The sequence below is a fragment of the Primulina tabacum genome, chromosome 3 (genome assembly GCF_025594145.1).
Source record: "Primulina tabacum isolate GXHZ01 chromosome 3, ASM2559414v2, whole genome shotgun sequence".
Lineage (NCBI taxonomy): Eukaryota > Viridiplantae > Streptophyta > Magnoliopsida > Lamiales > Gesneriaceae > Primulina > Primulina tabacum.
Window position 1 is genome coordinate 14,799,603 of NC_134552.1, and position 17,306 is coordinate 14,816,908.

The following is a 17,306-nucleotide window of genomic DNA, read 5'->3' on the forward strand; positions in this document are numbered from 1 at the left end:
TCATTTTTTGGCTGATTGAATTTAATAATTTTTTTAATATAATAGGAAATTATGAATTCCATAATTGATTTTGTGATTTATACAAATTAATGTATTATGCAATAATAATAAAAGATGATCCAAAAAAATATCGCTTAATTCTTAATAATTGAATAGTCTCGCAATAACCATGATTTTTTAAATTCTTTTTAGTATTTTCAATTCAATTAATATGTAAGCTATGATATTTTTATACAAAATTATATCACACAAATATTCTTTCACATGTATATTATCAATTTTAAAAACAAAGTTACAGATTAATCAATTGATGTATTTTAAAAAATTTACAAGCATGCATATAAACCCACATATATACAAATGTAAGGATTAAATGATTTTACTTTTAAATAAGTAAATTCATTTATTAATATAAATATTGAAAAACTATTTCAAATTGAATATATTATGTATGTTAATTAATTATTGGTTCAAAGAAATTAATAAAAAATAATATATTATAATTAAGTACAAATTTTTTAAACTCTATAAAAAAAATTCACAAAAATCTATAGAAATCTTGCAAAAAAGTCTTTACGAATCCACATAAATTTGTTTATAAATCTGTAAGATTCTGTAAAATTCAATAAAAATCTATCAAATTCATAAAAGTCTATCATTTGACAAAATCATTAAAAGTTATCAAAACTCTGAATTGAATACGTCCCACTGAAATTCGGTTAAATCGAATTATTTTAGAATAATATATAATATATTAAAATTTTCTATTGGGCCGTCGGTTGTCGTATTTTTTGTTACGACAAGAGGGAGGAGTTCTCATTGGTAACATCGATCTATTCTCATTCTCTTGCGCAGGTTGAAATTCAAGACTCAAGGAAATCGTGAAATTGTCGTGAATGGTATTAGTTTTCTCCTTCGATTCGTATAGAAGTGAAAAATGATTTTGTTAGATCCAAATATATGCTTTATCTCTATCAACGTTCTTCCTAGTTGTTAGATTTGACTAGGTTTATGAAATCCAATGTAGATTAAGCTATTAAGGCTGTTTTTGGGGTAATGTTTGTACGGTCAATTCTTGCTGATTCTTGTCAGATCCACAGATTTCCTTTTTTTAAAAAATTTTTTTTTGTGAAAATTCAGGTAATTAGGTTACCGATGAAACGACCAATTTTAACTCGGGTAGTCTATTTCTGTTGGTAATGAAATTCAGTTGGTTTGGTTTGACAAGTATGTGAATTTTTAGATTGAATTTTAAAGCTGATATGTGTGGACACTGATTTTTCACTTTTACAACTGGAATTTTAGAAGTTTTTGTAATCTTATTTTGCTGCATGTTTGTTAGGTTTCAGTGTACTTAAATGTTGAGCCAACAGAGGCCCCTATCTTTTTAAGGGTATATATTACTGAGTAATTTATCTTTTCAATGTGATTATGCAGTTTGGTTGAAGTAGTTTGATCGAAAAATGGGAGGTGGATTTAGAGTGCTCCATTTGGTTCGACCATTTCTTTCGTTTCTGCCTGAAGTTCAGTCTGCAGACCGGAAAATTCCATTCAGAGAGAAGGTTATATACACTGTAATATCCCTTTTTATTTTCCTGGTCTGCAGTCAGCTGCCGCTATATGGAATACACTCCACTACGGGCGCTGATCCATTCTATTGGATGCGTGTTATTCTTGCCTCAAACCGTGGCACGGTGATGGAGTTGGGAATCACACCCATAGTGACATCTGGTATGGTTATGCAACTTCTGGCGGGTTCAAAGATCATTGAAGTTGACAACAATGTGCGAGAGGATCGAGCCCTTTTGTAAATACTTACTAATTAAAAAATTCATTACATACTGATAGTATGTTGAGATTTTCTGCTGAGAATTTCCTATTGAAATTTTAAACTTAGTTTTTTATTTTATTCTTGAGGGTTGAAATTAAGAAATCTTTCAAATTGCTCGTGTGTTCCTTTCATGTATTTAATTGTGATGTCAGATATACCTCCGAAGAGTTGCAAATTTCTGAAATTTGGCCCTCTCAATCTTTCATTAAATCAAACTTTAACCTGTTTTTATTCCATGAAGTTTAGCGCCATTTATGGTCTTCGTAGTAATGCTTTATTGTTTTCCCTTGTCCAGAAATGGTGCACAGAAGCTGTTAGGCATCTTGATAGCAATTGGTGAGGCAGTTGCATATGTTCTCTCAGGAATGTATGGCAGCGTTGGACAACTAGGAGTTGGGAATGCAATCCTCATAATCCTGCAATTGTGCTTTGCTGGAATCATTGTCATTTGCCTTGATGAACTTCTCCAGAAAGGATATGGTCTTGGATCTGGAATTTCTCTGTTCATAGCAACCAATATTTGGTAAGCGGGTCCAGTATTCATGTATTTTCTGCAAGAGAGGTACTTATTTATCTTACTTTTCTTCTCTAACAGTGAAAACATTATCTGGAAAGCCTTTAGTCCAACCACCATAAACAGTGGACGTGGAGCTGAATTTGAAGGTGCTGTCATTGCTTTATTCCACTTGTTGATTACTCGAACAGACAAGGTTCGTGCCCTGAGAGAGGCTTTCTACCGGCAGAATCTTCCTAATGTTACGAACTTACTCGCCACGGTCCTAATCTTCCTTATCGTCATATACTTCCAAGGATTCCGTGTTGTTTTGCCTGTGAGGTCAAAGAATGCTCGTGGGCAACAGGGTTCATATCCAATTAAGCTGTTCTACACTTCAAATATGCCAATAATTTTACAATCGGCACTTGTGTCCAATCTTTACTTTATTTCCCAGGTACCTAACAACATTTCAGAAGTATGAGATGGTCAAAATTGATGAGAGCTACTTTTTGCTATTGATTAGGCTAATATGATTTGAAATTTGATAATGTGCAGTTGCTTCATAGGAGATACAGTGGAAATTTCCTTGTTAACCTTCTCGGAAAGTGGAAGGAATCTGAATATTCTGGTCAATCTGTACCCGTTGGGGGCCTAGCTTATTACATAACTGCACCATCGAGGTCATATATATTTTTGCATTTGTTTTTGAATCTTCACACTCTCCTTGTTTATGCTTTCTACTGTGTCGAGGAGCCTAACTTGGTTTTACACTTTTATTTTTTTACCACTTCTTACATGCCTAAATATAATTCCTTCTTATTTGCAGCTTGTCCGATATATTAGCAAATCCTTTCCATGGATTATTTTATATCGTATTCATGCTGTCAGCATGTGCCTTGTTCTCGAAAACATGGATCGAGGTCTCAGGATCCTCGGCTAAGGATGTAGCTAAGCAGCTGAAGGTATCCTCACGCCACATTGATAATATATTCTCAAAATTTTGGCTATGACTCTTTTGACCCTTTATCCATGAATGTCAAGAATTTGTCCTTTTGCATTCAAACGTGTCCTTCATGCGATTTATGGTTTTTAAAAGGAGATTTATTATCCTTGGTGGAAAGGAAGACGTGAATTTTCTCCCTTGCCTTCAGTGGCGGTGTTTCAATACTCGTAACGATTTGTTCCCTTTTCTTTCCTTCCAAAAGTCTCTCTTATTTTGTTTTTCGATCCCATCTCTTAGAAGGATGATGGGTACACCAGCTTGCCAATGTTTAGATTGTTATAATTGGCCAATACTTTGTAGCATTCCCCTTGGTGTTAAGCATGCAGCAAGAATCCATTATTCATGGTTACTCACTGAACATTTCTGGAAATGTCAGGAACAACAAATGGTGATGCCTGGGCATCGTGAATCAAACCTTCAGAAGGAGCTTAACCGGTATATTCCAACTGCTGCAGCTTTCGGTGGCATCTGCATTGGGGCCTTGACCGTATTGGCTGATCTTATGGGGGCTATTGGTTCTGGCACTGGGATTTTACTTGCAGTCACTATCATATATCAATATTTCGAGACCTTTGAGAAGGAAAAGGCAAGCGAGCTTGGCGTCTTCGGTTTCTAGAGCATCATTACACTATGAGCTCTGGCCTACACCGTCAAAAGCTTTCGTTTTTTTGTAAGTTAAGGCTTGGAAAGAAGCTTTCCAGAATTTTACACATTGGAATCCTTGTGGGTCAAAGTTGTAGTTGATTTTGTTCAATGTTACGGGGAAACTTATACCGACTTGATTTTGGTGGTGTTGGTTTAAATTTCGTATATGACCTCGAGCTGGGATATCTAGAGATGAATAACGTTTTCAGACCGGACCGGACAATGGGTCTGGTTAGAAAACCGTTTTTAAATCAGTCGAATCGACTATGAATTGGTAAAAAACCCGGTTGAACCGGTTTTTGAATTTTTATGTTTTTTTTATAAAGTGATTTTAAAAATCTTAAATTTAATATATATATATATAAATAAATGATTATTTGAAATTTGAAATTCATTAAAAATATTATTTTAGTAATAATATAATTTATTTAATTTATTATTTGTTTTAAAAATATATATAATTATAATTGATATTTTGAATATATGTATATGGTTATTTAGGTTTTAAAATTTTAGTAAATATATATTTTTATGTTTGTATATATTTTAGTAATAATATAATTTGTATAATTTATTTTTTGTTTTAGAAATATATATAACTATAATTGATATTTTGAATGTATGTATATGGTTATTTAGGTTTTAAGATTTTAGTAAATATATAGTTTTATGTTTATATATATTTTATATGTATTTTCAGGTTTTAAATTTGGATAATTATATTTTTTATTATATATATATTAAAAATATTTATAATTTAAAATATATAATTTATAATATCATATTATTATTTTATATAAGTTAATGGTTTTCAGTCCGACAGTCGGTTCAACCAGTCCAGCCGATTCAATCATTTTTCAAGCTAAATTGGTATAATTATCGGTTCGGTTATAAAAATATTGGTTGACATAATAAATTCGTGTAACATGTACTTTTGAATACGATATAAAATAATCCATGGAAAGGATTTGCTAATATATCGGACTAAATATAAATCCATGACTAAATCGTTAAATGGTTAGGCTGAATTTACACTCAAATGGAATGAATTGAAATTTTATTTAAAGTAAATAAATAACTCAGCATTTTAAGCTATTCAAGTTATCAAATTAAGCCAATTCAGTAGATCGACGCCACTGAGCTCGATTTTTGAAGTTGTAACAATCAATTATTATTATTATGTTATAAATGTAATGAACGATTATCAATTATATTAATTATTATTTTTGTCAAGTGAGATTATTATAATCCTAGTAGATTTATAAAGACTGTTTTAGATTTGTATCGCTAATCGAAAATAAATTTAGAGAGATATGAATAAATTTATCTAAACAAATTATTTTGGTTGAATTAACAACACTGAAATTTTATTCGTATCAGTTGAGTTTTCGGTAAATCATTGAGTTTTCGGTAAGTCAATCAGTATAAACTGTACGAAATTAGACTGACTGAGACTGTTCGAACAAATGACTTATCAAGAAAATATGGGCTATGCTGAATTGTATTTAAGTTATGTAAACTGTGAAGTAAATAAGCACAAATTTATTTATGGATATTCGAATATTTCAATACTTTTACTTCACATCTTTTTCCTTACATAAAGATATATCATTTTGGTATTTAATCAGTTAAACTCTTTAAAAAACTTTTTTTTATGAACATTAACGGTGTGTTTGGCAACCAAGATTTGAGAGGATTTCATGGGATTTGGAATTGGATTTTGAATTGGATTTGTTGAAATTTCACTTAGTGTTTGGTTTAAAATTTAAAAATGGTATTTACAAATTCATTTCTTGTTTGGATAAAGAAAGATTCGAATTTGGAAATTTTAAAATTTTACTAAGGTACCCTTAGAAATCATATAAACATAAATAACTCAAAAAAATTTAGCAATTAATAATTCTTCTTTATTATTTGTATTTGTAAATTCAAAAATTAATTATTATTTATTAATCATAGTGCACATAAAATAATAATTAAAAAATCATCAAACAACTTCAAATTTTAACATGAAATTAAGTATTAAACGTAAAAAGAGACTTTGATAATTACTATAATTTTTATTATATTAATCAGTAAATAACACAAGAAACTTAAAAAATTTAAACGAAATCTTTCAACTTCTAAAAAAAGTTAAAAGGAAAAAAAAGTCTAACCATGTAAAAACTTTTGGTGGAGAATAATGTGTTGATAAGAATGATGTGTTTGATAAAAAAATAATCGTATGTTTTTAAAATCCAAATCCCACAAAATCTTATCAAATTTGATGGGATTTGGATATATTTATTGAAATCACATGAAATCTCATAAAATTCTAAACAAATCCGAATCCTTTTTTTTAATCATCTTGACAAACAGTAAAAATAGGATTTTGAAATCCAAATTCCATGAAATCCTCCCAAATCCTGGTTGCCAAACACACTGTAAGTTTTCCCTATTGAATTCAATTAGATCAGACTATATTATCATATGTTGGATCAGCATTGTTAAATCATAAAAACTTAAAATATTCCAACAACTACATACTAGTAATCTTCTATACAAAAGAAATAATAATTCTCGAACTCTTTGTTTGAATTCACTAATTTCTACTTTAACTGTTGCTGATTTGTAACTCGTAATTAATACGATTATTTATTTGTTCTCTACTTACAGATTTATAACAGTATTATTTATAGTTACATTTTCTTAGATGCTAATTCACATTAATTATCAAATTCTATTAGTGCTATAAATATATCATAAGTTTAGAATTTTTATTTTAATAATATCAACTATACATAATATTACAGTAGTTATTATCTTGATTATCATAAAGTGGCATAATAGTATAACATGACTGTTTTTATTATAATCAGAATCGAAATCATAATACGATTAACTTTTGAATTTTAATTAAATTAAACAGAATCTAAACATAGACATAAACTTGTGTGAGACGGTCTCACGAGTCGTATTTTGTGAGACATATATTTTATTTGGGTCATCCATGAAAAAATATTACTTTTTATGCTAAGAGTATTACTTTTTATTGTGAATATCGATAGGGTTGACCTATTTCACAGATAAGATTCGTGAGACCGTCTCACAAGAGACCTACTGCTAAACACAATATGAGTGTAAGAAACATACAATAATGATTTTTTAAAAAACAAAATATCTTAATCAATAAAAAAAATTGTGAGTGCAAACACACTCTAAAAATTTCACCCGAATTTTATTAAAATAAATGATAAACTAACTTCAAGAAATTGGAAATGAATATTTTAATGTGCAAAATCATGATAAATCCTATATTTTTCCCAACAAAGAAATCTCAACCATTTCATTGTAGCTTCGTTTATGATTATTTTTTTAAATAAAAAGTGGGGATATGCCTATAAATTCCACGTAATTTTGAACAATATCTTATCCCAGTATTACATCCATCACTCGCATGATAGCCGATTAAAGAGCAAAGGGTCAACGAATTCCAAACAATTAATTATCATATTTTGCAATCTTTACTTGGAAAACATATATCAATTAACACAATCCGAAAGCATTTGAAAGAAAATCAAACTTTTGAATTATATTTTGATCGAAGTCATAATATAAATGATTTCAAAGACGTTTTCGTTATCTGGATACATTTTATCAAGAGAATTCGAAATTCATCTTTGCAATGTTTACAAATTTTTTAAAGAAATTATATTTTGATCGAAGTCAAATTTCTTTAACGAGAAAATCTGTCGTCACTGTTCTTTGATTTACTTATATGGCTTCTATTGGATCTAAGGATTTGATCTAAATAAAGAAATTTGATTTGAAATATGAATTTTAGATAACATTGATATAAGGTATACTTAAAATTAATTATAATTAGTAATAATAATGTTTAAAAAAAAGTGATTATGGACTTTATATATATATATATAAAGAACAGTGACAACATATTTTCTCGTTAAAAAAATAAAGATTACAAACTATGTTCTATATCGAAATATATATAAACTCACGACTGTATGTAAAAAATATAAAACATAATAATATCATAATCAATTTCTACATTATTTCAACTTAGGGGATCTTATTGTAGAATATACCATTGGAGATGATATTGGAAATGGCATGTACACTCACGAATTCATTAAATTTCAATAAAAATAAGCAATTGTTTGGTTAAAAGGCTGATCCAATTTGTGTGTTCGAATATGCAAATTGACGAATTTGTATTTTTCTACGATTTGTGGACTGTTAATTAATATTTATATAATTATGGAGACATCAAGTGAATTAATCAGCAAATTCACAGTAATTATCATGTTATTTTAAAGTCCAAAAGTCATTGCTATATAATTTATATTAATGGATCATAGCACATGCGACACGTGTGTTCCGTAAAAAAAAAAGAAAAAAAAAAGAACGAAGGAGTTTTTATTTTAAAATAAAATTTATAACTTTTTAAAATTGAAATGGTAGAATATAAAATAAAATATAAAGAAATTTATATTGCATAATATAGTAAAATCATGTAGTTAGTTTGATAAGATGATAAGTGTTATATGTAGATTAAAAATACATTATAACTTTGTATTATATTTATGTCATATTTGAGATATAAAACCAGATATAAGTTTTATAATGGTATTCAATGTTGATTTATTAAAAAAACTTTAATATTCAAGTAACTAATTTTAGCTTAATTAAATAATTAAGGATATTTGAAAAAGAATTAATATATGACAAAAACTTGTGTGAGACGGTCTCACGGATCGTATTTTATGAGACAGATCTCTTATTTGGGTCATCCAGGAAAAAATACTAATTTTTATGCTAATAGTATTATTTTTTATTGTGAATATCGGTAAGTTTGATCTGTCTCACAAATAAAGATTCGTGGTACGTCTCACAAGAGACCTACTCTTAATATATTCAATCGATAATTTGATGTATAAGATTTTGATATGAAAATTCAACAATGAATTGAGATTTTCTAGATATAAAGCTTTCTATGCTTTCTTTAACTTCTGTTTTTTTTTTTTATTCCCCTTTTAAAAAATGATTTCATTTCGATTTGTAACTAGTTTTACCAGCCCGTTTGAATTTGAAATGCTTTGAGGGGATTTTGTTGAATTTTAGGAATCCATCAAAATTAATTATTGTTTTTTGAACTATAAATTGGAATTCAAAGTCATTTATTTTAATTTCAATGTAATCTTGTAATACTTATTTTTTTTCTTTCTTTTATAAATATATTTTCGTGTAATACGGTCGACTCAATTTATATCTAAAACAAAAAATAATAATTTTTGATATAAAAAAGCAATTTTTTTTCGTGGATCGGATAAGATAGAAATTTTTTCACACAAAAATAATACGCGAGAAGATAGTTTCTATGCTATCTTACAAAATATTTTTTGTTGTTATAATAATTTTTAATAAAAAATTAAGAGATTGTGCTAAAATTAAGAACTCTAGAAATGGTTCCTTCTTGAGATTTTTCTACTCAATCTTGACTCAATTTTTATTTTTGAAAATGAAATGAGACGATTTCTGATTGTCTGCAATTGCACACAAGCACACACCCCGATACATTTCCACCGTCGGTTGCCTTTGTTTTGTGGTTGTGTGTGTTCTGTCACTAAAATATTTATCTTTCTCTCTCCTGTGTGTACCACCTGGTATTCCGGCGGGAGAGAAGGAAGTGCAAGTGTATAAGTAAACAATTGCCCTGCTTCTACGAAACTGTATGGAAGTGTTCCTTGTCTTTGTTCTTTCCCTTTAGACCCTCTTCTTCATCATTGACATTTTCTTCTGCTATTTGTTTTGATCTTACCGTTTTAGCGGTTGGATGTCTTCTTCATCGTGCTGACGAGGTACTCCATTTTTCTCACCCCTTCTTCAGCCATCTGGTTATGCGATTATGCCTGTTTATTTTTTGTTCCCTGTGTATTTAGGTGGATTTTTCCTTGTATTCTTTCTTCATTTGCTTGTTTTTTCGGTTAAATTTTATGGGCTCTTGTTAAAATCTTGTAATTCAGTTCGTCTTCGGAGTAAAGTTGCGATCTTTTTGTGTTTTACGGTGATATGGTTGTACTCTTTTCGTGGATTTCATTTAGTTTCTGCATGCTGTGTGAGATTCCATTTCAAGAGGGTCGTGTTAAATTTTTATCGTCTCTATGGTTTGTAAATTTATTAATATATAGTGAAGTTATCTGTGTTGCGGTTTGTGGTTGGGTTGACCTTAATTATGTTGTGTAAAGAAGGTGATGCTTTTAGATTAATCTGAGTTTTTATTGAGGTGCACTGTGCTCAAGCGAACCCAAAAATTATATGTGAGCGTAGTCCACGCTCGATTTTATACATTTTAGAGATTAGTCTTGTATTTTAAGAAAATCACACTGAGGGTGGTATCTGACCATTTTGTGGTTTTAAGTTTTTTAATGCAATATTTCAATCATGTGCCACGGTGCATTTTAGCAGTGCTCATTAATATTGTGACACGCTCATCTTTCTTTTATCGTATTTCTTGTTTCATCAATTTGGTAATAGCTTACTCCATTTTTATCCATTTGATATACAATATGCATGTGGGCCATTGGTGATAGACCTAGGTAACTAAGTCTGCCTGGAATGCTCATACCCCTTTTATGTCTAAATATGGCCACTTATTTGTTCAAACAGTCAAAGAACGTAATTGGAATTTTGTGTTTGATGCACTGTATTTCTGAACTTGATAAGACGAAAATATTTCATATTGCTTTTCCTTCATTGCTCTACATTATTCTTGGCCGGAAGGGGAGTGTCATAGTTTGTATTTAAGGGCATGAAAAAGTTTTTCTTTTGTAACTCGGAGTAAGAAATTGAACTGGTCCGGGTGGGAGTTATGAACTATAACATTTGAATAAAAATTACAGATATGTTCATTTTTTGGGTCAGGGTTCGAGCAATTCTGTCTGTTCACACTCTTGTTTGATTTGAAAATTTATCTTGTTCTGTGGTCTTTGAGTAGTTCCTTTATCAAATTCGATTATGTAATATCATCTAATTTGAATTATTTTATTTTATTTTTGTTTGTACAACCCCTATAAACCTTGATAGGTCTAAGTAACAAAATTTTGTTTTTGGTACTGTTCTATCAATTCCTTTCCATTTGTATATGTTGCGAATTCCAATTCAGTTTTAAGAAAATATTTCTCTTTATTCTTCCGTTCATATGTAATCCATACACTTCATCACAAATATGAAATTGGGTAAAAATTCATGTGATTTAGTAAACAGAATGGTAACTCCAGCAGTACGAGATCGTTTATCTAATTCGATGACAAATGTACTAATAATGAGATTTTTAGATAAATGGTAATTTCAAAATCTATTTTGTTCTGGACTTACAGATGGAGCTATTGTGATTTCCTTCAATGCTTTATCTTTGTAGAAAGTGATATTAATGGAGCAATCATCAAAAAATTCAGTTGCTGGTTAGTTGAAGAAACCTTTATCTCCCATTTTTGCCTTATCACCATTTCTTATATTTACAAGTATGTTCGTTAATGGATGTTTGAGTTATACATTTTCTTATATCCCAAACTTCCTTAATTTTTTCTAAGATCTTTTTTCAGGTTCATCTTATCAATTAAATACCAGTCCATGGAAAGAAAACAACTCATGCGGACTTCCTATTGTAACTGATGCGTATAATTTGTCTAGTGATGCTAGCTTGTTTTCTTCCTCGTTACCTATCCTTCAACATGAAAAATGTGAGCCCAAGAACCAAGCTACTGACTGCATATTCTTGCGATTTTCCCTTCTATTAAAAGTTTTCATGGAAGAGCTTCTTTTGATATGCAGTTAATTTTACCGAGCTGGGACAAATTGTTAGATCAACTGATGGTGGTCTCCATAACCTAAATAAACTTTGTCTGGAAGAAGTTAGGGATATATTAGAAGATGTTGAATCGAGTGAACTTGGAATCTTTCTTCCTGGTGATGAAGACGAGCTTTATGCTGGCCCAGAGGATGATTTTGATCTCAATGGGTTGCCAACTCGAGTCGAGGACTTGGATGATGATTTGTTTGGAAGTGGAGGGGGAATCGAAATAGAATCTGATAATCAAGAGAATCTTGCAAATAGTGTGTCGAGGTTAAGTTCTTCTACTATTGGCATCAGTGGAAACTCCAATGCTCATAATGGTTTCCCAAATGTCGTCAGAACCTTTTCTGGTGAGCACCCATCTGGAGAGCATCCTTCAAGGACTTTGTTTGTTAGGAACATCAACAGCCATGTTGATGATTCTGAACTTAAGTTCCTCTTCGAGGTATTATTTTTTAGATTCCGAAGTCTTTGGAAGTTGCAATGTTTCTATCTCTAATTCTCAGTTGTCACTCCTTGTGTATTTTGGATTAGTGATTATGATTTTGGATATTATACCTGAGTTTTGGACAAAATAAAAGATCTTGTATCAGTTGACTTAGTTGATTTCAACCGTGAAAGAGTGTCAGCATTATACCATGTTCATAATATATATATTAAGATTTGAAAATGGAATATTCAAGATTTATATACTGAATGGGGTTTATTTTGCACGTGATGCATTATAGTCTAAGCAGTTCTCTTTTTGGCCATTGTATGATGTGAACTCACTTATAGTTACTGATTTTGTGACCATCTAAAAGGGAACAATGTTTCGCTATGCATAAAATTGCATATTTTATGAGTGTTTTTAACTATTCATAGATTGGTTTAAAGCTGGACTTCATCTCCAACATCTTTTTTCTGAACCTAGAGTTATTGGGAAATGCCATTTTGTGTCTCGTCAATTTACTGATTAATTAAATAGTTTTTAAAGTGATATCAATTTACTCGTGTGATGGCAATTGACATTTTCTTAGTTTTTTTTTAAAGTTTATTATTCTTTCAAGACTCAAAAGTTCGAAAATCATTTGAAATTTCCCTATATCTCTGCTCTGCATTCTATGTGCATTTTATTCTCATTTCTGGTTCAGGGTGCGTTTCAACTTTAATTTTTATTTAATACAATTGTTTGCTTTTAGGATTTTAAATTCGATTGAAACTGATTTATCATTAATGTTTTGTTGTCCTCCTCCTAATAGCAATATGGAGATATCAGAAAACTTTATACCGCATGTAAGCAAAGGGGGTTTGTTATGATATCTTATTATGATATCAGGGATGCCCGTAAAGCAATGAGCTCATTACAAAACAGGCTACTAAGAGGAAGAAATCTCGATATTCATTTCTCGATTCCAAAGGTTTGAACAAATATACTTTTTTCCCTGTTAGGACTTAATTTTCGAGCTGTTTGACACTATACCGAGTACTGACAACCTTTTTTTGCTTCATGCAGAATAACCCCTCAGAGAAAGACTTAAATCAAGGAACTCTTGTAGTGTTCAATTTGGATGCAACCGTATCCAAGGACAAACTTCTCAAAATATTTGGAGCTTATGGAGAAGTTAAAGAGGTAGAATAATGGATCAAGTTAATTTGTTATTTATTACTTCCAATAAATTTTTTTTGCTTGTCGGAGATTCGATGTCATTGAAATTATTTGCTTAAAAATGTAGATAAGAGAGACCCCTCACAGACAAAACCACAAGTTCATTGAGTTTCATGACGTTAGAGCTGCCGAGGCTGCTCTCAAGGCTTTAAATCGGTGTGAAATAGCAGGGAAGCGTATAAAGCTTGAACCTAGCCGACCCGGTGGAGCTCGACAGAGGTAACTTCTAATTTTCTGCTACCTTGCACTTAGGAGCATGAACAGGCCTAACCGAGCTAGGGTTGAGCTTGAACTTTAATGTATTAGGCTTGAGTAAATAATAGTTTTTCTTAATTTTTAAGTATTTCTATGATTAACTTACCCTTAGTTTCGTAATAAATTATATAATCTATAAATTAATGTTAAAAGAATCAAAGATTACTTTCATCAATATACTCCAAACTCGAACTTGAATTCTATGCTTGAGAAAATCAAGCTTGTCAAGCTCAAGCTCGAGATACTTGAACATTTCTTGGGTTGAGCTTGGGCTAAAAAATCTCTTAGATCGAGCTTGAGCTTGAGTATTGAATTTTTTCTTGGTTGAGTTTGAGTTGGGTGTTACTTGAGCTCAACTTGGCACAGTTGCACCAGCCCTGTAAATTGTCATGTTTCTTTCCCATTCATTGTAAGCATTTAATTAATTGACAATCCTCCGCATACTCCATAATGATTGAAATTGCGTTTTTTTTCCTTCTCCTTGCATACAGTTTAATTCAGCGACTGAGCCGAGTGCAGGATCAGGAAGAAGGCCGAGCTTCTCGGCATCAAGTTGGTTCACCCATACTCATCCCTTCCCCAGGCATGTTATGTTGTACATTTTTTACAATCACTTTAAAATGCAAGCCATTTCCCGTGTTATGGACAAGCTTAAAGTTTCCACCGAGTTCTTTGCAGGTGCTTGGCCATACTTTGGCAGTCCAGTTGAGCACAATCCATTGCACAGTTGTGATCAATCATCAAACTTCAGAAGCCTGAGCCCCATGGGAAGCAATCAATCGTCTGGTTCAGCCTCCCTACTTCTATCTCGGGTTTCAAATCCCGTGAAGATTGCACCCATCGGTAAGGATACTGGAAGAATAGGTCACTTGGATCAGGATCATTCTTCTTATCCCAGTGCAAAGTTCAGTCTAAGTCCTGGACCAACCTCACCATTTAGTGATTCCCTGCCGTCTAGTGATGGAACACTTTCAGGTTCTGAGTTTCTTTGGGGAAGTCCCATTATTCAATCAGAGCTTATTAATTATTCAGCCTGGTCACCATCCTCGAAGGGACATCCACTTCCATCGAGTGGTCATGGAACTAGTTTTCTTTATAATAATCAGCACGACTCATTTCTTGGCTCACATCTTCATGTGGGCTCTGCTCCATCTGGTTTTAAATTAGAAAGGCACTTCGGTTTTCCCCCCGAGTCTCCAGGAACATCTTACCTCAACCAGGGAGTTTTTGGAGCCACAGATTTTAGATGTAACAACAGGTGTCTTGTACGGAATATAACTGGCCCAGTGAAACTAGGAGGTACTTTTACCGGTAATTTCACCCAAAGTGGTTCTCCTAGTTCAAGAATGCCGTGGACATCTAGAAATGGCTCAGGCATATTTCGGAGACAGTTCTTTTGGATGCAAGGGAGCTACCAGCAATGATGAAATAATCAACTGTGTTCAAATTGGAAGGATAGTGAGTGATGTCCAGCTGGATATTAGGAAACAATATCAATTAGACTTGGAGAAGATTGTCAAAGGGGAAGATAATAGGACTACTTTGATGATTAAAAACATCCCAAACAAGTAAGAGTCAGGAAAACATTCTCTTTATGAATTGTGATGTTATACCTCAACATACATGCTGTTCCATCCAACTGTAGGTACACTTCAAAGATGTTAATTGCTGCCATTGATGAGACGGAGGAGGTTATATATGATTTTATCTATTTGCCAATAGATTTTAAGGTAACTTTTGGTTCAAATTTTTTTCTCTATGTTCACTCGGTGAATGCATCGCAGCTATGTCATACGCTGATTTTTTGGTCCAGAATAAATGTAATGTTGGGTACGCTTTCATCAACATGGTATCTCCTTCGCATATCATCACCTTTTATAAGGTGCGTGCTTCGTTTTCTTGTTTCTTCTTTGGGAATGAAAGGAACAGTTTTTCTTCTTTTTGTGTTGCATGATTATATATGATATACTTTGTCCGGATGTATCACTATTATTTCCAGCCAGTCACATAACTATAATTATGTTTTATCCCTATAAAATTCCAATCTTTTGGGTAACAAATTATTTGTGAGACGTAACTCTTTGCAGGCTTTTAACGGAAAGAAATGGGAGAAATTTAATAGTGAGAAGGTTGCTTCCTTGGCATACGCAAGAATACAGGGACTGGCAGCTCTCATCTCGAACTTCCAGAATTCAACTTTAATGAACGAAGACAGGCATTGCCGACCAATTATTTTCAAATCAGAATGCCAAAGGACTGGTGATGTGGTATGCATTATATTAGCTATTTAGCACTAATTTCCTCACTTAGCATGAATTTTGTCGTCTCTGAGCATATAAGATACGTTAACTGGTGAACACCACTTTAGTTCATTAGATAATGGGCAAATGGAAGAGAGTGATTACATAATCACTTTTAGAAAGTATCTTATGGAACTGAGCTATTTTCTTCTTCGTGAGGTACACTAGTTAAAACCAATTTGACTTTTTGATAGAGAAACTGAAGGAGAAGCTATTAACTCCACAAATTTCGTCTTCTCGTATTTAAACTCAAGGGCCTTTAACAAATGCCCAACCAAACATCATTCTTTTTTCCGAAAACCTTCTTTGTCTAAACATACTTAAATGTAATACGAAATGTTGCAAAAGATCTGAGATTTTTGTTCATCCATCCTAAATCAAAATTCTAGTTCCATCCCTTCTTCAAGCATCCATTTTTACTTGGACTCTGTAGTAATTTGTGCTAAACATTAGTGTTCTTCATAGTGTAAGGGCTTTTGTTTCTCACACTTGCTCGGGTTAAATTAGTTTTTGTCTCACTTCCTATTTGATTTGCACATGCTTCAGTTTCTTTCGTTTGCCGAGTTAGTGGTATTTTTCCACAATGCTATATCCGCGGTTATTTTTTGGCTGCGCAGGAACATTTTCCACCTGGAAATCTGAATATTCTCATACGTCGGCCAGATGGATCTTACACAGGAGATTTTCTTGACAGCCCGAAGGGCGATCCAGACTCTCAGTAAGAAAGTTTCTGCAAAAACGTTGGCAATATTTCTGTTCTACATGTTGCTGTTCATTGTCAAATTGGAGTATCAACATTTTATCTATATACAACACCAGAAAGGGGTCACTAATACGTTTATCAGGTTGAAACGTTGCAACGCCCCTGCTCATCTTTCTACGTGCTTTCTGTTCTTCCAGTTTCTTCTTTTCTTGTTTATATTTCGACACATTCTGTCATTGTAAATTGTAGTGGTTTAAAGATGTCAAAAGGGTCTGAAATTATGTATATATATACATTATATATTGGATAGTGTGTTGTTCCAGAATTGCATAGTTGGGGCTAAGGACAAACTTTGCATGATTCTTCACATTAATGCACATATTTTTCAGTCTTTGGTTTGTAGATCTGCTGCCTTTTTTATGTACTTCGTGGTAAGTAACATAGAGTGAACAGTTGACTTCACCAATTTTAACAAATTACAAAATCAAGCGAATTGAGTCGAGTAGTTGATATTCCGCGACTGAACTAATTGAATTTTGAAAGTCGCTGAAGCAAAATGTTTAAAACAATTAA

At 31.9% G+C, this 17,306-nt stretch overlaps 1 protein-coding gene and 1 pseudogene across 1 annotated transcript; both read left to right on the forward strand.

Annotated features, from left to right (window-relative positions):
* The first annotated feature begins 762 nt into the window (after window positions 1–762).
* LOC142540690 (uncharacterized) lies at window positions 763–4,142 on the forward strand. Its single transcript, XM_075647032.1, has 7 exons — window positions 763–899; window positions 1,438–1,807; window positions 2,127–2,354; window positions 2,427–2,781; window positions 2,883–3,007; window positions 3,154–3,289; window positions 3,707–4,142. The coding sequence occupies exons 2-7, from the start codon at window positions 1,464–1,466 to the stop codon at window positions 3,944–3,946; spliced, it is 1,428 nt and encodes a 475-aa protein (XP_075503147.1). The 5' UTR covers window positions 763–899; window positions 1,438–1,463; the 3' UTR covers window positions 3,947–4,142.
* Window positions 4,143–9,470: 5,328 nt separating this feature from the next.
* Window positions 9,471–17,135, forward strand: LOC142540691 (protein MEI2-like 2; annotated as a pseudogene).
* Window positions 17,136–17,306: the final 171 nt, after the last annotated feature.

Excerpts from the sequence above, each read along its gene's own strand:
- LOC142540690 (XM_075647032.1), top strand. The coding sequence starts at position 1,464 with ATGGGAGGTGGATTTAGAGTGCTCCATTTGGTTCGACCATTTCTTTCG. Across the intron at positions 3,008-3,153 it reads TACATAACTGCACCATCGAG|CTTGTCCGATATATTAGCAA; the intron begins GTCATATATATT and ends TCTTATTTGCAG. Across the intron at positions 3,290-3,706 it reads ATGTAGCTAAGCAGCTGAAG|GAACAACAAATGGTGATGCC; the intron begins GTATCCTCACGC and ends TGGAAATGTCAG.